The 21,496-nt window shown below is 41.9% G+C and overlaps 3 protein-coding genes across 3 annotated transcripts; 2 read left to right on the forward strand and 1 right to left on the reverse strand.

Annotated features, from left to right (window-relative positions):
- The first annotated feature begins 3,337 nt into the window (after positions 1–3,337).
- LOC103710028 (tRNA (guanine-N(7)-)-methyltransferase) lies at positions 3,338–7,632 on the forward strand. The gene is made up of 3 exons (XM_008795605.4): positions 3,338–3,770; positions 6,303–6,766; positions 6,847–7,632. Exons 2-3 carry the CDS (start codon positions 6,446–6,448, stop codon positions 7,303–7,305), a joined length of 780 nt encoding a protein of 259 aa, XP_008793827.2. The 5' UTR covers positions 3,338–3,770; positions 6,303–6,445; the 3' UTR covers positions 7,306–7,632.
- A 1,309-nt stretch (positions 7,633–8,941) lies between these two features.
- LOC103710029 (ankyrin repeat domain-containing protein EMB506, chloroplastic) lies at positions 8,942–14,570 on the reverse strand. Its single transcript, XM_008795606.4, has 7 exons — positions 14,146–14,570; positions 12,869–12,948; positions 12,525–12,623; positions 12,331–12,429; positions 12,148–12,246; positions 11,967–12,065; positions 8,942–9,438 (listed from the first exon to the last, which is right to left on the reverse strand). Exons 1-7 carry the CDS (start codon positions 14,501–14,503, stop codon positions 9,334–9,336), a joined length of 939 nt encoding a protein of 312 aa, XP_008793828.1. The 5' UTR covers positions 14,504–14,570; the 3' UTR covers positions 8,942–9,333.
- Positions 14,571–15,123: 553 nt separating this feature from the next.
- Positions 15,124–19,908, forward strand: LOC103710030 (uncharacterized protein YuxK). Its single transcript, XM_008795607.4, has 3 exons — positions 15,124–15,559; positions 17,378–17,545; positions 19,375–19,908. The coding sequence occupies exons 1-3, from the start codon at positions 15,304–15,306 to the stop codon at positions 19,602–19,604; spliced, it is 654 nt and encodes a 217-aa protein (XP_008793829.1). The 5' UTR covers positions 15,124–15,303; the 3' UTR covers positions 19,605–19,908.
- The last annotated feature ends 1,588 nt before the right edge of the window (positions 19,909–21,496 follow it).

The raw sequence follows: 21,496 nt of genomic DNA on the forward strand, positions 1-21,496 counted from the left end.
GCCTTCGCCAGAAGCCCCGCCTGTTCCTTGTAGCACTCCTCCAGACGGATCATGTACTGGGCGAGCTAAGAAATAGGAAAAATAAGGGAGTCAGGCGGAGAACAACAGAGCCAATAAATGGTGAAAAGCGGCCAGAAGAACACTCACCGACATGAGACAGACACAGCTGGCAGCCCCAACGTCAGAGACCTCCAACTCCCGGACCCGCCGACGGTCCTTCTCCAGCAGCACTGTTTCGATGAGATTTCGGGCGCCATCGGTAGTGAAGGCAGACCCCGATTTCTCCCCAGAGCCGGACGGTGGTTCTGCAGCCTTACCCCTATCCATCGCCTGGGGAAGAGTCCGGCCGATCGCGCTCGGGGCGGGGGTCACCCCAGGAATTGATAGGGTCCCGCTCGGTCGGGGCCTCGGCGCGTCCCTCCTCGAGTCATCAGGAGCCGACCGAGTCGAAGGCCGGGTCGGGGACCGATCACGTCCGACCCGTCCGTCTCGGGCAGGCTCGGATGATACCTCCGGAGTAGCGGCAATCTTACCACCGGAGGGCTGATACAGCGTCAGCTGCCGGTCCGTGCCCACGACGTCTCCCTGATCGGTGGGCCCGGACTCGTCGGTCGGCGTCGGAGGCACCTCCTTACGGGACTTCTTCGCCGGTGGGGCCCCGCTCGGAAGAGCTCGTTTCCTCCTCTGGGCTGCTTCCAGCAGGGACGCCCTACCAACAGCCTTTGTCTTCACCGACCGCATGACGTCGTCGATCTCTGCAAAAAGGACGGGATAGTCGGAGACGGAGAAACCAAAGGAAAGAACGGGACGAAAGAAGGGAAAAAGTCAAGAAAGAATCGGTGGCGGACTCACGGTCGGTGGGGACCGAGCTCAGACCGACATTCACCAAAGTATCCTCGGAAATAAGGCGGGCCACCGGGGGGAGCTGGCCCTCGGCAACCAACCCCTTCAAGGCGGCCAAGCCATCGGACTCCTCCCTTGACAGTCTCGATAGGCCGATCGGAGACTTCATCGGGGTCTCCCAGGTCGCCCTGATTTCCCAAGAGGGATCTGCATCAACAAAAAAGAAGCGCTCCTTCCATTTGTGAATGGAGGTAGGAGCCTCCTTGACAAGGCCGCATCCTCGCCGCGCTGCGAAGCACCACCACCCTTTGTCCTGGGGGTGGCCGCTCAGGCTGTAGAACTCCCAAAAAACATTCAGGGTGGCGGGGATCTCGTGCATACGGCAGAGAACCTGGAAGACCGTCAGGGCCCGCCACGAGTTCGGCACCAGTTGCGTCGGTGCCACTCTTAAACCCCGTAGCACCTGCATGACCAAGTCCGAAGGGGGAAAGCGGAACCCGGCCTGGAGAATGCCCTCATTGATGGCGATCTTCCCTGGAGGAGGATGGGACATCCTCTCCTCAGGCCCCGGGAGCGTGGCGTTGCAGGCCTCGGGAAGGTGGTACCGAGCCACGAGTCTGTCTAAGTCTGTGGCGACCAGCTCCGACTTAATTTGGTCTGCTCTCACTTCGCCCATTCCTAATGGCCAATAAACCTACGGTCAGGACGGGGACAGGAAGGGGGGAAAGACCGGAGCGACTGGAGTACACTAGTATAAGAGGGGAAAGTATGGAGAGCCCTAAGTAGAAGAATGGGGAAAACTCACCGGAAAAGAGGTAAGAACGGCTCCGAGAGCGCCAAAGGAGAAACAAGTGAACAGTCCGACGGCAGCAACAGCTGTGCAAAGGGGAAACTTGAAAATATCTGTAAAGAAGAAGACGGACGGGGAAAGGCCCCCGATTAAATAGGCGGAAAGGCAAGTGACGCCTCGATGACGCCAGAGGACGCCTGGCTGCCGAAGGGTCGCTCGCGCCCCAAAGGCGAATCGACACCATTAAGGAAGGATGTCCGCCGAAATCCTCAGACTGCCAGGTCAGCAATAACCGCCATACGCCATAAAAAGGGCGGGGAGCTCGAAGCGCGCGCGCCTCTCCGAGGAACGGCGGCAATCCCGAAACATCACTCCCTTCACCTGTTCCCCTTCTGGTTCCAGGCTCGGAAGTGGGGGGCTACTGTTACGGGGGAAATAAGCCGCCATGCCCCACGTGACCGGCACGCGCGCCCAGGAAGACTACGGCTGCCCTTTGATCCAGCAATCCGACCCCGAGTCGGACATCCTCGGCTCCGCAGCCCGACCCCGAGTCGGCTGCCCTTTGATCCAGCAATCCGACCCCGAGTCGGACATCCTCGGCTCCGCAGCCCGACCCCGAGTCGGCTGCCCTTTGATCCAGCGCTCCGACCCCGAGTCGGACGTCCTCGGCTCCGCAGCCCGACCTCGAGTCGGCTGCCCTTTGATCCAGCAATCCGACCCCGAGTCGGATATCCTCGGCTCCGCAGCCCGACCCCGAGTCGGCTGCCCCTTGATTCAGCGCTCCGACCCCGAGTCGGAGATCTCTTGATAACGACAGGCTATTCCCCAGAGGCACGCCGCGGCCTCCTGCTCCACTACTCCCTGCAACGGCTGTATCCGATGCTGCTCCACGATCTCCTGCATCAGCCGTACAAAGCGGAGCCCCACTATGCCCTGACGTGGCCGTACCCGGTGCTGCTCCACGACGCCCTGTAACGGCCATGTCAGTGGCCACACCATCGTGCCCCACGATAACGAACCCCCTGAGAGACCCCCCAGCCAGGTATATATGCGGCTGGGGGGAGAAAGGGGGGGAGGTGAGCAATATCTCCCAGAGCACTCTCTTACTTGCGATTATCACCTCTCCTCCTCCTCCAATCTCCTCTGACTTGACCGTCGGAGGGCCATCACCACCCTGGTGGTGGTGCAAGGCTTGTTTGCAGGTTTCTTGGCGGAAGGTGGAGCGCAACCAACACCAACCAAGACAACTCAGACGGAACCCCGTTCACACCGCAGTGCCAATCGTTCTCGGTTTGGACCACCAGCAACACTAACTATTCACATGGATACAAATTTTACTATTTTCATTTTTTTTTTGTTTTTGAATTTACGAATGAAACACAACCCCAGTGCACGAGTTAGTTAGAAAAGACTTTCTACTTAAGTAGAACGGTGCCTTTGGTCCGAGCGCAGACGGGCTTATATTTTTTTATTGGGCTGGATTGGTGCTCATGACGGCCTGGACCCGGCAAGTTTTTGGGCTTCCAACAATTTACATCGCAAGATGGGTTGGACTCGGATTGCCGCTAGGATATGCAATTCCAACCGTCGAATTTATTTTTCCGAATCAACGGCCGAGATAACACGACGCTAACAAACCTACAGGAGGGTTTAGGGTTTTGGCGCTTAGAGCTTGGGAGGGATTGGTGGTGCGGCAGCGTAAACCCAAGGGAGGGAGAGAGAGGGACAAAAAAAAAAAACGAGCGAATTATAGCCTTTGAGAAGAGAACGAAGGGGAAGGGGCTACGTGCGTCGTCTCATCTCCGTTACCTTTGCCTCGGAAAATAACGGAGGACGCACTCTCTCTCTCTCTCAGAGAATCCGTGAGATGATCGGAGGAAGATGATCCGAACGGGCCTCCCGGGTTGCCTCTGGACAGCAACAGCAGCAGCGAGAAGGGCGTCGTCTGTTCGCTTCTCGTCGCCTCCCATATCTGGCGTCCGCTTTGCCTCCCGGTCCTCCGGCGAGCTTTAGGGCGAGGACTTCGTCTACGGCGAGCTCCCTCCTACTCCTCCTCCTCCCAAGGCCGCCTCGATCCCCACCCTTCTCCAGCCGCGGGTCGTCATCTACGATGGCGTCTGCCATCTCTGCCACCGAGGTTCCTCCTCCACTTGTATCTCCGAAGTTGCCTCTTTGTTTTTTTTTAATAAAAAAATAATTTTTGTATGATATAAAAATCGTGATGGATCGTATGGGTATTGCTCTGAATATGTTCGTTGATAGGATTCTTTGGTTTTTGATGTTCTTGCTGGATTAAAACCCTATTTCAGACTCTACTCAATGCATGTGGTTTGGGATTTCTCTCTTATGGTCATTGACCGGGATTATCTAATGCAAATTATATTACGAAAACCAAAATGGTTGATAGGCCTCCCAGCGAATTGCATTCGACTCTTTCCTTAATTATGTTTGTCTGTTTTTCTGGTCTTTTTTGGTTGGACCAAGTTTGCCATAATTTGGTTGGTTCAGATTGAGGTATTAAGCTTCCTCATCATATCAGGGCAGATTGTGAATTTCAGGGATAACATGACCGTCATGTTTGTTTCTGAGTCACTATTGCTTCCATCCTCTCTCCATGGTTGATTTGTTCCTTCATCGCTTGGTGTATATTTTACAAGTGAGTGTTTCTCTAGAAAGCATGCCTTGAAAGTATTATTCGTTGTGTACCTGATGATTTATGATCTGGTATTCAAACTCTCTACTTGGTAAGGAGATCGGTCGTATGTTTCCACCAAATTAATGTGATTTCCTTTGTCTTTTTTTTTTTTGAGATAAAGGGAGGCTTAGCCACCCAAATTTTTATTCGAAAGAGATAATTTACAGAGCTAAGTTTGAGAGTATAGCAGATAACAAGAAGAAAATGAGAAGTATGATGGTACTTATTATTTCTAGGTGCTCCAATCAACATACCCCTGATATTACAATTTTTGCCATTACAAGATTACTTTAAGACATGTATTCTGCACATAACTTAGTATAAGCATCCATTATTTTGCTGATAATTCGATATTCCATGCTTATAGAAATTTGCTCTCTTGGAGTTCTTGCTTAGGAACAAGCATTCTTTGGCTTGAAGATCTGCATCTGGAATTGTTAATGTGATCAGCTCTGCCTCCTCTTTTATCTAGACATGATTCAAAAATGGAATCGAAGTACTTGCAGATCTAACCATTAAAACTTGATCTGTAGCAAGATAACCGATGATCTTAAGACCAACTGACTTGTAGTTAGGAAGATCACCATTCTTGTGCTAATTATGCTGAAATCTATCCATGAAATCAAGGCCTATCAAAATGCATATTGGAGGTCAAATGTATCAGTTAAAGCCGTATGTGGTACCAGGGCACAAAAGTTGGACATATAAAAAGGGTTACAAATCAATTTCTAAATCACTGGCATTAAAAGTTTGAACTTGAAATTCTCATTGATGGATTTGATTCAAAAGGACTGACATGTATACATGTACATGAAGGTAAGGGGATTGTTTTATTCTCATAGGATTGCATCATAAGATCTTGCTCATGAAAGATCAGGCACTACAAAGATTGCTCTAAGGAACACCAGATAGTTGATACTATGGGCAAATCTGTTCATGTATGTGTTGCACAATGATGATTCTTCTTTTACTAAATAAGTGCTGGCAAAATTATCCTGATCATACTTTTTTTTTTTTTTTGAATTTACGAATCAAACACAACCCCAGTGCGCGAGTTAGTTAGAAAAGAGTTTCTACCAATCGTAAGTAGAACGGTGCCTATGGTCTGGGCGCAGACGGGCTTATATTGTGTTATTGTGCTGGATTGGTGCTCATGACGGCCTGGACCTGGTCAAATTTTTGGGCTTCCAAGTATTTACCTCGGAAGATGGGTTGGACTCGGATTGCCGCTAGGATATGCAATTCCAACTGTCGAATTTATTTTTCCGAATCAACGGCTGAGATAACACGGTGCTAACAAACCTACAGGAGGGTTTAGGGTTCTGGCGCTTGGAACTTGGGAGGGATTGGTGCTGCGGCAGCGTAAACCCAAGGGAGGGAGAGAGAGAGAGACAAAATAAATAAAATGAGCTAATTATAGCCTTTGAGAAGAGAATCGAATGAGGTCAGGTATCGAAAATGCACTTGTATTGATGATTTGGACGCAAAAAAGCAGATTTTTTTTGCGTTTAATTTTATTTTTATGTCTCTAATTATCATCACCCTCTCTTTAGTCATATGCTGGCTCTCTCGATCATTTCTTTTTTTTTTCAATACTTTTATCTTCTTGTGGATTTATAAAATTGCAAAGCTTCTATTGGATATTTTGTGGACTTCGGGAGTTGCTGTATTTTGATTTGGTTGCGTCTTATTTCTTCAAACCATATGGTTTTCCTGCAATTTTTTCGAAGCATGACGTAGGGTTCTTCATCGTCGTCTACAAATTTCAAAGCATTTAGCTTCTGACTGCCCTTCCTCGTCCATTTTTTTGTTTTCGTATTTACTTATATTCTCTTTCTGTTTGGTTCTATGTTTCCTTTGAGGCGAATATATCTAGATTTTCGCCGTTTTATCTATCTAGACCTTACAGAATAATGGCGAAATCTTGTTCTTTGATGATAAGCGGTTGATGTCTAATTTCTATTATTTTCGCAGGTCATTTACTCTTCAATGACGTAGTGTTGAAACCAAGCATATGAAGTGTTCGCTTAAATGTTTCTATGAACCCTCCTAGAAACCTCGACTTGAATTTAGATCAGTTTACGCCATTAGGACGGTAGGCCTGTATCAGAATTCCCATGTTGAAGAGCGATAACAATAACATGCAGCACAACGGCCGGTCGGCTCGGCTTCCCAGGAAACGCTTCTACAGAGCTCGAGCCCACAGCAATCCTCTCAGCGACTCTCACTTCCCCATCCCCATCATCCCCGCCGATGTGGACTATTCGCAACATTTCCCTTACTTCTTCCCCTCGAGGAGTTCTGATGATGACGATGGTAGCGCGCCACCCCGCAAGATTCGATTTGCCGACATTGGTTGTGGGTTTGGTGGGTTGCTTGTCGGCCTCTCCCGCCTCTTCCCTGACACTCTAATGATTGGAATGGAGCTCAGAGATAAGGTAAGAAAGGTTGCTTCGTTTATGTGTTCAGTTCAATTTAGCGGGTTGGTGTGCTGTTAAAATTTAATGACTTCATACAGGTTACTGAATATGTGAAAGAGCGGATATTGGCTTTGAGAGCTGCAAATCCGGGGCAGTATGAGAATATTTCAGTTGTTCGCACCAATTCTATGAAATATGTACCCAATTACTTTGAGAAGGGGCAGCTGTCGAAGATGTTCTTTCTGTTCCCGGATCCCCACTTCAAGGAGAAGAACCACCGGCGCCGGGTGATTAGCCTTCAGCTGCTCGATGAATACGCATATGCATTGGAGGTTGGAGGTATCATATACACAATTACGGATGTGGACGAGCTTGGAGATTGGATGAGATCTTGCTTGGAGGATCACCCTTTGTTCGAAGCTGTTCCAGAGGAAGAACTTGAAGCAGACCCTGTTGTTAGGTTGTTATCTTCTGCTACTGAGGAAGGCCAGAAGGTGGCTAGAAATGGGGGCCAGACTTTCCGGGCTGTATACAGGCGCATATCAGAAAAGGAATAACCTGCTTCTGCTATAAAACAAAGGTTATCCACCTGGCCATTGGCTTTGCTGTCTTCTCGAGCTAATGATATGCTGGATTGTTGGGTTGTATGATAGGTTTTGACGCTTGTAGTCCAGCTTCGCTGCTTTTGGGCTGAAGCTTGCCTCTTTTCTTTTGGCTTAGCATGTGATCTTCCTTATTTTGGTTATCATACATTGTTGCAGTCTTGACTTTATATTGCATGAATATTTTAAGCTGCTAATCCAACTGATCTGAATGACTCAGTCACTGGGTTCTCACAGGATTATAATGAACTAGAGAACTTCTCATGCGATTTATATTCCAAACAGTGGTATAGATTGATATCTAGTGGTGTTGCTTGATGGATCGGTTATCCTTTGATAGTATCGTTTATTATGAGCTATGTGGTAAATGAATACAGACATGGTAAATGGATAGAGATGATTATTGTCATGCGAATGGAGTTGAAAATGAATTCGGTCTTTGTCATGGCATTCCTGTGGAGTATTCATGTCTTCAGACATGCAGGAAAAGGTTTAGTTCTGTATGTTTTTGCCCTTGTGCAATTATTTATTTCCATTTGGGTGTTGCTGTATATGTCCAAAATGTGTTGCAGTCTCCGCAATTTGGTGTATGTTGCAGGTTTCGAGCTTCCCAGCTTGACTGAGATCAGAGCTTGACTGAGATCAGCTGATGATACAATAGTCTAGCGTCGTATGGAGACTGTAACATCTGGTGCACGCTGGAGCTACCATTGTTGTGAACATCCAGCTTGATGGGCATGTACAGGATGGGAAAATTTGCGGAGATTAGCATCAGTGGAGCAACATATTTTTCCATGAAGTTGGCTTGAGTTATTTTTTATTCTCAAGTCTCTCTTTCTGGCATGAGAGATTTGACCTACAGCTAAGACTACTAGCATTTGTTTTTTGGGGGATCGATCCGAGTTAAAAATTTCATTCACAAATTATCTTGAAACTGGCTTCAAGATTTCCCTTTTCCTTGGTTATGGAGCATTATTTCTCTCTCCTTAATTGGAACAATTTGTGTTACTAAGAGAAGGTTGCAGAACTTGCCAATCCAAATTGGTCGAGCTGAAACATTTGTGGTGACAAGCATGAATCAGATTATTCATAACTCAGCCAATCATGACTGAATGGCTGCTGCGTTTTAAGAACAACATAACGCCCAAGTTTCTGGAATCAGTCTCATCTAAAACCTAATGCATGTTCCAGTTGCTTCTGAAGTCATTATATCAGATTCATAATTTGTTTCCAATTGATACACCAAGAGATCTTTACCAAAAAATTGATACATAACAATGGCACTCATTCTCGAGCCAATTTCCCTCCTTCCAAAGCATACATCAAGTCCACCATTCAGGCCATAGTATGGTTTTTCCTATGCTAAGATGATGTTAATCCCAAAATTTCTGTAAGAATTCTAAGTTTGAGTAGGAGGTGATTTAGATGCAAAAAATTATTGCCCTTGCCCTTGAGCATGTGGTAGAGTAAATGTCCTACGTTTTTTTATTTCCCCACTTTTGGAGGAGTCTGCTAGGGAGGTTGTCAAGTTATTTTCAACATCCTCTAAACATTTGCATATGCCTGTTGAATAATCCTTCTTCCCACCTGATTGACAGCCAATAAGAGAATCATGGTTCTTCATTTAAAGGAGGCCATATTTGCTGTTGAAATCAATATGAACTCTAAATCCCACTTAATGAAATCATTTTCGCTGACCCATGCAGCAGAAGATGCCAGCATAGCGCACAAATAAAAAGTGCCTCCTCGCTCAGCTATGTAATTTCAGTCCCTTAAAATTTTCAGCACAATGATCAGATTTTGACCACTATTTTTGGACTTCCATGTATGGTGATCAACATTTCCATGAGTTTTATGAATTGCCATGCTGCTTGTTGGCCCTCTCTTCATAGAAAAGCAATTCCCACAAGTATTCAAAGTTTCAGCAAAAATGTCCCGTTAGTCTTTCTTTTATATCTCCATTTATTGTATAAGCAGGGAGTTTCAAGGATCTCTGTTTGCTGGAACAAGTTTGAGTAGCTTAGCAAGCTCGTACGACTTGAAATCTCTCCCATAACATAAGCTTAGATCCAAAGGAGTTTTTCCATCCTACAACATACAAAAACAAAGTATCATGTGGTTAGCAAATAGCCAGCGGCTTCTCTAGTATCATGTGCCACTAAATATCTGTGCCCACTTTGTAAAAGAATCATTAGCTTACAGAAGAATATCAGATAAGAAATGACAGCTTATTAAACTAAACCACAGATTTCTGAGATGTAGGGAAGTCGTGCACCTGCCTTGTCTAGTACTGGATGCTTACATTGTAGATGCACGGAACCAAATACTAGGATACTATAAATATGTCACCTGATAGATGAATAGAGCTGTCATCTAATTTGGTTTCATTTAGGGGCTCTTATGGTTTAGATATTTAGAACAAGGATTTAGGCTTGTTCAACCCTGACTGCTATATAACAGCTAGCATTAAAGCTGCCTCTTACGAGGCACTTGCATAAAAACTAACAAATATACAGCAGATAATGATGAAAAGTGTTGGTTTTATGCTATCCATAATACATAATTTGATCCATATCTCCTAGGCAGATCAATCACCAAAAGTACAGCATATAATGTTGACGATATTGCAAGGACCATACCAAGATGTCAGGCAAGCATCAGAACATCAGAGTCCATGTGTAAAAAATTATATCATGAAATAATAATAGGAGATATCGATGAATTTGTGTTTTGTAGTACATTTATAAGACCCAAATATATTAATGCCGACTATATAATCATTTATACGTGGGAGCTAAATTTATTTTATTAAGTATTCATATGTGTAGGTGGAATCATCATGAAAATGTATCTTTGTATGAAAATTTTAGTAAAGATTCCAATTTAATGATTGATAAGATTCTAAGCATGAATTAGAAAGGACTAGGGATTAAATTGCTACTAGAGTAATGACCACCCTACGCTTAATGCCTCTGCATTCTTACAACCACCTCATGTTTATCTATTGGGTGCCACCTCATGCTTTCTTTAGTGAGTTGCCATACCATTAGACTACCACCTCCTGCTGGTACCACCTCGTGTTTGAACTGTCACCTCATCTTTCTTAGGACAGCCATCATATGCTAACTCCTTTAAGCTGCCATATCAGGTTTGTTGCACCCCATGCTGAAGCAGCCACCTCATGCTAGAAGTTCAGCCACCTAGCTAACCAGGACATGGCAGCTAGGTACTAAACTGGGATGGCTAGACACCTCATGCTTAGAAGCCATTATAAATAGGAGGGTTCTGCTCTCTTTCCACTATTTTGCAGCTCTAGAAATCCCAGCCACCTATAGAAAGCAGCTAGTGAAGAAAAGAAATACAATAGAGAACAGCGGCGGGCCAGAGGAAAACAACGAGCTGTAGGGTAAAGCTCTGGAACATCTTTCGCAGTGTCCTTATATAGTTGACGATCTATACTTTAGCAAATAATTGACAGATTTTATATGGATTCAGAATTTTATTTTCTATTCTTCACCATCTACAGACAGTCTAGAATTGTTAAATACAATTAAAGTTGAGGTAGCTTATAGATTCTAACTTCCGCAATGTGTTGGGTTGACTTAGTATCATATTAGGGTTGTATTACAAGGCAAGGTGTGTTATATACTAGAACTAAAGTGAGAATATTGTAATGTGCCTATAGTAAAGGATGTAAAATGTGCGTATAATGAACTAGTTTATATATTACGAGATGATTCAATGAAGTAGATCTTGGTTTGGCTTCAAGGTTATCTGTTGCACAAGTAAACAAATTAATAAATTTGGATGAGATTCAGCTTTGCTTTGCTTGATAAATGGCCATTTATTGTACAATTATTTAACTCGAAGTTTCAACTGACAATTTTGTGCTTCTGTGACAGTAAGTTGAGAATTCAAGCCATTGCTTCATCTACATTGGAGTCAGTCTTGGGACTTGGCAAAGCAAGGCTCTAGTTACGACAAAATAAATAGTACAAAAGCTTATATTATATGATTCATCTTGTAAAGTTTTCCAACTAAACAATATCTTCTAGAGGCTCCTAAATTCTCCACACAAAGTTTTTCATCTCCTCATAGCTTCAAGATTGATAATTGATATGCATGAACAAGGATTATGTAATACACCTTATGTTATATGAAGCAGAGAGTTGTTTCAAGCAGAACAGTTTTGAAACTATGTCAAGCAAGAAATGTAGAAACATTTGAGCACGAACTTGAACTTGTTCACCTGAGAGCTGGAAAATTGCAACTAACAATTCCAAAACTAAACCAAGCAGACAAACAAATTGCTTTTGGCTATGGGCAGGCTTTTGTTTGCATTAAGGACCAAAGACACACAAGCTGGGTGAAGTAACAGGTAGCAAGATGCTCATGCTTCAGAAACCTGATTAATGTACCATTCTTCAAAAATTCCTAAGATAATAAGTAAATAAACAATGAACTCCTGGGCTATTATCACAATTGAAAAATAGGCTGCTCGTGGTGATGTTTTAGTATTATGTACATTTATTCATAATAGTCTGGACAACTAAAGAACTTATAAAAGCATTTTAATGCTAGGATCAATAATAGAATCTAAGCTTTTCAATGGTTACCTTATTTCTTCTTGTCTTATCAGCACCATTTACTAGCAGTAGTTTTGCAATATCTCTATTTCTACTTTGTATGGCAACATGCAACGGTGTCCAGCCATCCTGTATAGTGATTGCAAATAAAAAGTAAACATTTGGGCCATATAACAGTACAAAAAATTATGCCGATTAATATGACACTCACATTATCTGCAACATTTACATCAACTTTATATTTGATAAGTAACTTCACAGTTTGCATTGCACCAACTTGAACCGCATAATGCAGTGGTGTGGCACCATCCTATCAGAAGGATGACAAACTTTGTAATTTAAATTTCACTGAGAACAATAGCATGTGGAGTTAGAAGTAGGAACTTTTTCTTACCCTATCCCTGATATGAGGATTTGCACCTTTCCGCAGAAGATGGCTAATAACAGCCTCCTTTTTACCAATCACTGCTTTATGAAGAGCAGTGAAACCATCCTGTGTCACCAAACCTACTCAAGCTCCATTGTTTTAGATGAGATATATTACATTTTAATTTTTTAGACAGTTCATCTAGGGAATTAAAAACCTACCTTGTCCACAGAATCAATTTCAATACCAAGCTCCAGTAGTTTATCCATGAAAGGTATTTGCCCTGACAATGCCAGATTATGAAATGGGTTCCACTTCATCTGTATTAAATTATACAAGTAAGCAGTCAAATGGTTGATATTATCCTAACAAGGAATGAAAACACCAATTAGCTGCATCATATCATCTTTAGGAAAAAAAATCATGAGATATGCTAGTTTATGCAACAGTATTAATATAGGAAACAACTGTTACATATGAGACCACTAGAATACTGTTTTATTTGTGTATTTATGTATATGTCAAGAATAAAAGACACTTGGTTGGGGGAAAAAAAATACTTAACAGTCGATATTTTGCTGAGATCAGGAACTTCATTTTCTTGCAAAATAGCCTTCTCTTCTGGTTCTAACAGCAGTTCAACTTCTGCAAGAAGTAGGAAATAGATGGGCAGCCTACCATGGAAAGGGTAGAGCCAGAGCAATAAATAACAGCCTCACAGTTCTCCAAGTACGATCGGTAACTTGTCATAACTACAAAAGTGTCATCTAACTGCACTAGAGACTTATCCATAAATGGGTATACACATGGAAAAGGTACAAATGGTTAATGTTATCTTCCTTCTATGTCCTGATGCTTGGTATAAATAATAAAACATGTTTAAGAAAAGCAGAGAAAGTGATAAGTAAATAAAAGGAAAAAAAGAAGAGCAAAACATACATGAAAGCCTAAAAGAGAGAAACCATAATTAAACAAAACAAGAAGCCCACTTAGGGTCAGTTTGGACAGTAAATTAGCTTATCCATGTAAAATCTCTCATGTGAGTTGGAAGGTGTGAAGAGGAGGAATAGCAGAAGTTTTGAGCAAATGTGATAATCTAAAGCATCAGCCTCCATGTGGTATTCCACTAATTTGTAAAGAAACAAAAACAACAACGTTCCCAAACAGGCTATCAATATCGGGGGTGCCGCTTCTGTTGATTCCTCCTGTTTCTCTCTTTCTTCCCATTCTTTGCTAAGCATCTCCCACATGGCGTGGGAGATTGATACGGCGATCAGGAGTTCAAACAAGTCTTCAAGCGGACAGTAAAACTAATACCCAACAGCCGGTTCGGAAAAAAACATCGGAAAACAAATCACTTGGCACAAGCAAATGAGAAAAACGCTGGTAGGCGATAGAGAGAGAGAGAGAAAAAAAAAAACCATAAGAAAACCTGCTGCACGCATTAATGCAAGCATATCACCGTAGAAACGCAACGGAGCATAACTAACTAATGGTTGAAAAGTTTCCCAATAAGAGCCTGAGAATTCAAAAGGCGGCAAAAATGACGCAAATGGATCCAGTTAGGCTTGAAATATATCTACTTGTTTTAATAGTGCACAGGCAGAACTAGCCCAATGCCGATGAAATAGTCACCTAAGATAGCACACCAGATAACCATTAGATGAAACAGTTTCAAGATTAGTTCATCTTTTTCTAACTGAAGCTTAAAATACTTTTCAAAACCGATTCCATTTTGTTAAAAATACTAGTCTAAATGGGTTGGGAAAACACAGCCAACCTCCTATTTCCGCATCGAAGTACAATTTTGACGAGGAAGGAACAGAGATTAGGGTACGAAACCTTTCACAAGCTCCTCCTCGTATGCAGAGGTCGTAGATTTATTAGCATTATTACCAAGATAAGAAGGCTCCGCTTCTTTTTCAACTCCTCGTTCCTCCACTTCTCGATCCATCTCTTCGTAATCGCTTCCGTACCCATCATCTGGGTCCTCCCAGAAACTTTCCGCGTCCCGTTTCGACCGGGCGCCGGAGCTCGGCCTCGCCAAATTCACCAGAGAAGAAGAAACCCTAGGAACCGGCAGCGGAGTAAGCGAGAGAGAAGAAGAATTTGGAGCTCGGAGTGCTTCGCCGCTCCGAAAAGCAACGAAGGAGTGGAGGCGAAGGAGGCGGGGAGAGGATAACGCGGCTCCCGCCAACATCTCCTTCGGTTTTGGGTCTTCCGGCCGGGTTGGGGGGAAGTCGGTTTTGCCGTCTTGCGGTAGCCAGTAGAACTCTGATTAACGGTCCCATGCAATCCCGGTAACTTAACTCCGCCGTTGTACCTTTTTCAGAAAGTATGCGCAATACTCGGAAAAGATTCTCTAGAAATGTTATGCAGCTACTCTTTTATTTCCAAGCCTTTTTTTTTTTTCTGGACTCTATCAGTTGTATTTATATTTGTGAACAGTCGTTGTATCAAAAAATAAAATAAAGCACGCTATTTTGCAAAAACAGGATGGCTAAAGACGTTCGCTCCATAAATAACTTGGTCGATCTTCTCTACTAGAAAAAAAAAAATAAAGCAAGACTAAATTTCAAGCTCAAATAGTGACTAGACCAAGCTGGACTTGAATAATAACGTAATATTTTCTTAAAAAGTATGCTAAAATTAAAGATCATTTGATGTAGATAGTTAAGTGTAATATAATGGCACAATTGAGATTCGGGAAAGTTCCAGAAAATTGTTGTAATTTTTCAATTGCCATGCCCACCGCTAGAAAAAAGTAAAACTAAAAGTCGAAACTAGATCATACAGTTCAGGTTGGTTGATTAAATTTTTCAATAAATTGATGGTCAGCTTTCTTTTTTAGGAGAAAGAGAAGGTCTCAAAAAAGTTGGATTAATGCCAAGCTAAATTGAAGCGGTCCGTATCGTTACCTTTGCCTTGAAAAATAACGGAGGACGCACTCTCTCTCGCTCTCTCTTTTTCGAAGAGAATCCGTGAGATGATCGGAGGAAGATGATCCGAAGGGGCCTCCCGGGTTGCATCTGGACAGCAACAGCAGCAGCGAGAAGGGCGTCGTCTCCTCGCTTCTCGTCGCCTCCCATATCTGGCGTCCGCTTTGCCTCCCGGTCATCCGGCGAGCTTTCGGACGAGGACTTCGTATACAGCGAGCTCCCTCCTACTCCTCCTCCTCCCAAGGCCGCCTCGATCCCCACCCTTCTCCAGCCGCGGGTCGTCATCTACGATGGCGTCTGCCATCTCTGCCACCGAGGTTCCTTCTCCACTTGTATCTCCGAAGTTGCCCCTTTGTTTTCTTTTTTTAAAAAATAATTTTTGTATGTTATAAAAGTCGTGATGGATCGTATGGGTATTGCTCTGAATATGTTCGTTGATAGGATTCTTTGGTTTTTGATGTTCTTGCTGGATTAAAACCCTATTTCAGACTCTACTCAATGCATGCGGTTTGGGATTTCTTTCTTATGGTCATTGACAGGGATTATCTAATGCAAATTATATTACGAAAACCAAAATGGTTGATAGGCCTCCCAGCGAATTGCATTCGACTCTTTCCTTAATTATGTTTGTCTGTATTTCTGGTCTTTTTTGGTTGGACCAAGTTTGCCATAATTTGGTTGGTTCAGATTGAGGTATTAAGCTTCCTCATCATATCAGGGCAGATTGTGAAATTCAGGGATAACATGACCGTCATGTTTGTTTCTGAGTCACTATTGCTTCCATCCTCTCTCCATGGTTGATTTGTTCCTTCATCGCTTGGTGTATATTTTACAAGTGAGTGTTTCTCTAGAAAGCATGCCTTGAAAGTATTATTCGTTATGTATTTGACAATTTATGATCTGGTATTCAAACTCTCTACTTGGTAAGGAGATCGGTCGTATGTTTCCACCAAATTAATGTGATTTCCTTTGTCTTTTTTTTTCTTTTTGAGATAAATGGAGGCTTAGCCACCAAAATTTTTATTCGAAAGAGATAATTTACAGAGCTAAGTTTGAGAGTATAGCAGATAACAAGAAAAAAATGAGAAGTATGATGGTACTTATTATTTCTAGGTGCTCCAATCAACATACCCCTGATATTACAATTTTTGCCATTACAAGATTACTTTAAGACATGTATTCTGCACATAACTTAGTATAAGCATCCATTATGTTGCTGATAATTTGATATTCCATGCTTATAGAAATTTGCTCTCTTGGAGTTCTTGCTTAGGAACAAGCATTCTTTGGCTTGAAGATCTGCATCTGGAATTGTTAATGTGATCAGCTCTGCCTCCTCTTTTATCAAGATATGATTCAAAAATGGAATCGAAGTACTTGCAGATCTAACCATTAAAACTTGGTCTGTAGCAAGATAACCTATGGTCTTAAGACCAACTGACTTGTAGTTAGGAAGATCACCATTCTTGTGCTAATTATGCTGAAATCTATCCATGAAATCAAGGCCTATCAAAGTGCATATTGGAGGTCAAATGTATCAGTTAAAGCGGTATGTGGTACCGGGGCACAAAAGTTGTACATATAAAAAGGATTACAAATCAATTTCTAAATCACTGGCATTAAAAGTTGGAACTTGAAGTTCTCATTGATGGATTTGATTCAAAAGGACAGACATGTATACATGTACATGAAGGTAAGGGGATTGTTTTATGCTCATAGGATTGCATCATAAGATCTTGCTCATGAAAGATCAGGCACTACAAAGATTGCTATAAGGAACACCACATAGTTGATTCTATGGGCAAATCTGTTCATGTATGTGTTGCACAATGATGATTCTTCTTTTACTAAATAAGTGCTGGCAAAATTATCTTGATCATTTTCATAAATATCACCTCTAGGAACCTTTTGGAAATGATGGTTCAAACATGTGATCGTTTCTCTTTAAAGAAAGTTTCGAAACTTTTGTTTTGCCCTATGCTACTTTTTGCTTACATGGTTCCATGTAACTGTCTCAAAAATTCTAGATTTCTACCAAGTGCTTTTTTCCTAAGTTATGGTTTTGAACTTCTAAAATTTCCATATAGTTTACTTTTTGTTGTTCAAACCTAATGTCACAATTATCTGCACTGCAGGAGTAAAGTGGGTGATCAAGGTTGACAAGTATGAAAAAATTAAGTTTTGCTGTCTCCAGTCCAAGGCTGCTGAACCATACTTGAGGTTATGTGGTGTTGATCGGGAAGATGTACTTCGACGTTTTCTATTCATTGAAGGGCCTGAAGCATATTATGAAGGTTCCACAGGTTAGCATGTCCAATATCACTGAAATAACAATGTTAATGATCATTAGATTTTAAATTCTTCTACCTTAGGAAGGGTTTTAGTAAGATAATCTTCTGTCCTCTAGGATTTGATATTTCCTTGCATGCATATGCATTTAATAAAATGAAAAACCATGCATGCTTCTACTGAACTTTTTGTTTGGATTTTTGTGATCCATCAAATAGTACTTGCAATTTAAGTTTTTATTTGTTCATGTGGTAAAAAAAAAAAGTTCAGTTTTTGCATGAGAAAGAACAGAGTTGAAGCACTTATTAAAAAATAAATCAGTTATAATTCCTATAAACATCAAAAATGAAATTAAGGAACATGGCTAAAAGCATATTCAGTAGTACATATTCATTGTTATAGTAATTCCATACTTAACTATAGATGCCATTAGGTACATTGTGAGCTGGGTATTCTTAACATGATTTGACCTCAAACCCAAATATTGGACCTGTGTTGGCTACGGTACATAGCATTTTGTCAAGGGACTGTTTGGTTCTGGAATAGAGTTATCCTAGAAAAGTAGAAAAGGAGGATAGAGTTGAGGAATAGTGAAGGAATAACTCAACGTTACCATTTTGGCGGCATTTCTTTTCTTATTTGGTGGGATAAGTTAGTAAAAAGCTTTTTTCAAAATCCCAAATATGAACTCCCTTGAATCTAGGTAAGTTTCGGTGTTTGGTAAGGAGGAATTAGCTTGAAAAGATGATTTTTTTTTCCAGGTTAGTCCACTTTATCCCACAGACAAGTAGGGCCTAAAATATCACTAGTACGAGAGAGAGAGAGAGAGAGAGAGAGAGAGAGAGAGAGAGAGAGAGAGAGAGTGATGTTAGAGGAATGTGTTTCTCTACACACTATGCAGCTTCTGAGGGCCTGATATGAGGTGGCCACCTTTTAGGGGTAATGGCCAGTTAATGTATTTCTCTGATAAAGATTATATGTGAACGTTGTATGAATTGCCCAAATATTATGAGACCCAATATCATATAATGGGATAAAATAAGCACGAAGGTCCAATGTATGATGCTAATATGTTTATCAGTAAGGTTGATTTCCTTAAATATGGCATTCATTTTGACTCTTTTTTTGGGGGGGGATATCTTAGATATTCATATGAAATTTCTAACTGCCTGATATTTCCACCCATTGACACAAAAACCTTGAAAGCTTGAGTCACATGCACACAGACAGATGCAGGACACCCACATAGACAACCAGGCATGCACTTTGTTGTGGTGAGGCCTCTATAAAACCAGTGAAAATTAACCATGGACATTTCAAATTGAAGACTTGTGCTTTTGATAATGATCTAGAATATCTAAAATACCTACACATTCAAACTGCCAAAATAATGCAAATCAGAGTCAGTAGACTCCAACTATGGACTTGGAATTGCGAGAAGCACTAAAACTGCTGAAACCAAACAAAGATCGACTTTTCCAGCCTTAAGTTGGATTCTGCATCCAAGTCTATTTAAAGGATATCGCAACACTTCTAACAGAAGTTTTGTGGTACCTTGAAATTGTCTGATTGGAGAAATCAATTTCTCGTTTGATGCTTTATTATACTTGTGCCCACTGCTTCCCCTCCTTAAACTGAAAGATCTTCAGTCACTATTGCCTACACATGTATGAGGTTTCATAACAGATATCTGGGCATCCAAGCATCTCCTATGTTTATGCATATGATGTTCACAGGATTAAATGTTTCTTATAGCATATGAGATAACATTTGTGCTAGTATTTTCTGTCATTTTTATTTTCAAATGCAACTACAACTGACTTTCACATTGGATGAGATGCAGCTTCCCTGAAAGTAGCATCATACTTGCCATTTCCTTACTCAGTTCTAAGCTCCTTGCTGATCATCCCTGCCCCGCTAAGAGATGCAGTCTATGATTATGTTGCAAAACATCGCTATGATTGGTTTGGGAAGGAGGAAGAGTGCATTGTCATGCGGGATAAAGAGCTTCTTGAACGTTTTATCGACCGGGATGAGATGCTGGGAGGGGGGGATGACAGGAGTTTCTTTTGAAGTCGACTAATTTTCAGTTTCGAGTATCTTCACAGTCCTCGTCGATCAAGATCCATTTGGATGAGAGATGATTTGCTGACCTGGTAGTCCATTTCCTTGACCGCTCCACAGGGGGGCAGTACTTCTAACAAATCTCTTGGAATCTTTTGACAAACCTGTGGTGTCCATGCGAAATATTTAGCATTCCTCTTTTGACTGATAGATATATATACTCACATGCTGTGCTTTTTGCCATAGAATTAAATGTTAGCCCCTACATTAACTTCTGATTTATTTTTAAATTGGTTTAGACAATCTTTGTCCAGAACCTTACTGTAAAATGATGTTCTTATGTAGCATGCAACAGAATCCTGTTCGCATGTGGTCCTTTTGCTGAGCAGCTACCCATAGCCTAAATTGGATGAGAGGCTGCCAGTTCTCTGGCTGGAATATAATTATACTGAGGTTTTTATGCCTTGTGACAGGTCAAAATTTGTGAGACATTACATTGAAATGAAAAGTCTGAAATAATATAAATAAAAGTCAGATGTCCTTACTCCTTGGTTTTTCCAGCCAACAACATCATGCATTTCAGGGGGAAGTAAATCTTATTTTGTGATAATGGTTTCCTTCCTTCGTTGCAACGTCTTAAAGTGATTTTGGCAGGTGTAAACCTTATGGATTGACGAAATATGCTTTTAAAAATTGCTGTAGCTAAGCTTTCGAGAATTGGTGTAGCTCGAGTATCTTTGATGTCTCACTTTTCTGGCTCTGGTGACCGAAAGGAAGAAGAATTGAGTACATTTTGTTAGGATAGCAAGCTGATGTCCAAGTGCAAGAGCTTTCTAACTGAAAATGAAAGCATTTCGCATGAGGAACTATTTTTTGAGGAATGTTTATTATAAGATCAGGGACTCTTCATGGAAGGAAAGGAGTGCTCTTCCATGCTCTGCAGTCATTTCCTAAATTACATTATATCAACTCTGATAAGAACATTCCAAGATATGGTCTTATTGGAAGAGCAATATTTGTGAAAATTGTTGCTGCATTCGCTGGTTTGCTTGGTTCGAGTTCATTTTTTACTCACTTTATTTATATTTATTCAAACGATTCGCTATTTGAATTTAAATTGATATAATAAAAGTTTGTCGATAACAAATTTGGATTTACTTTAGCGTGTCATATACTTGAAACCTTTTATACAGAATTCCTCATTCACCAATCTTTTAGTACCACACTGCAGGCAAATTAGGTAGGCATAGTCCCCACCACCATTCAACCAAGATGACACCGCATCCATCAACGAAGCCTAACATGGCAACAGCAAAAAGTTCCCTAGAATTTGCCTCTTTACTGCCTACTCCAGTTACATATCTGATTCACCACAGTGGATGCTATATAGTTTAAATATTTGATTCAGTGCAGTGAAAGGCTTATGGGAGGTCATGTTAAGGGTCACCATCTCCTGTCTCTCCTGTCAATATGCTTTTGAGCCCAGATGACCGCGGCACGTGCGGCTTGACATGCCCCTCGAAGTCCCTTTTTCTCTAATGGCATCAGCCATGACCATGAAGGGAATAACCAAGAGAGTCCCTGGGCCACCATACTCTGTGTACAAGAAGTTGCTCAAGATCTGCAAGTTTCACCAGCAACAGAATGCCTCTGAAACATGACCGGATGAGTCAACTATTTTATTAAAAACACTAACTTGCAAATTTACTACTTTTTTTATTAAAAATTTGTTACTGAAAGCAAGCCTCCTGCTACTTAAATCGTTTGCAGACTATCAACCAGTCTCCAGAATCCATGACAGGCATCATAAGGTGTTTAACTTCACTCAACAATGGACAACCAGGGCTGCTGGCAATCCAAACTAGAATTGTTCACTGGAGATCCATGTAAAGAAGCAATTT

The sequence above is a fragment of the Phoenix dactylifera genome, chromosome 7 (assembly GCF_009389715.1).
Source record: "Phoenix dactylifera cultivar Barhee BC4 chromosome 7, palm_55x_up_171113_PBpolish2nd_filt_p, whole genome shotgun sequence".
NCBI classification, from domain to species: domain Eukaryota; kingdom Viridiplantae; phylum Streptophyta; class Magnoliopsida; order Arecales; family Arecaceae; genus Phoenix; species Phoenix dactylifera.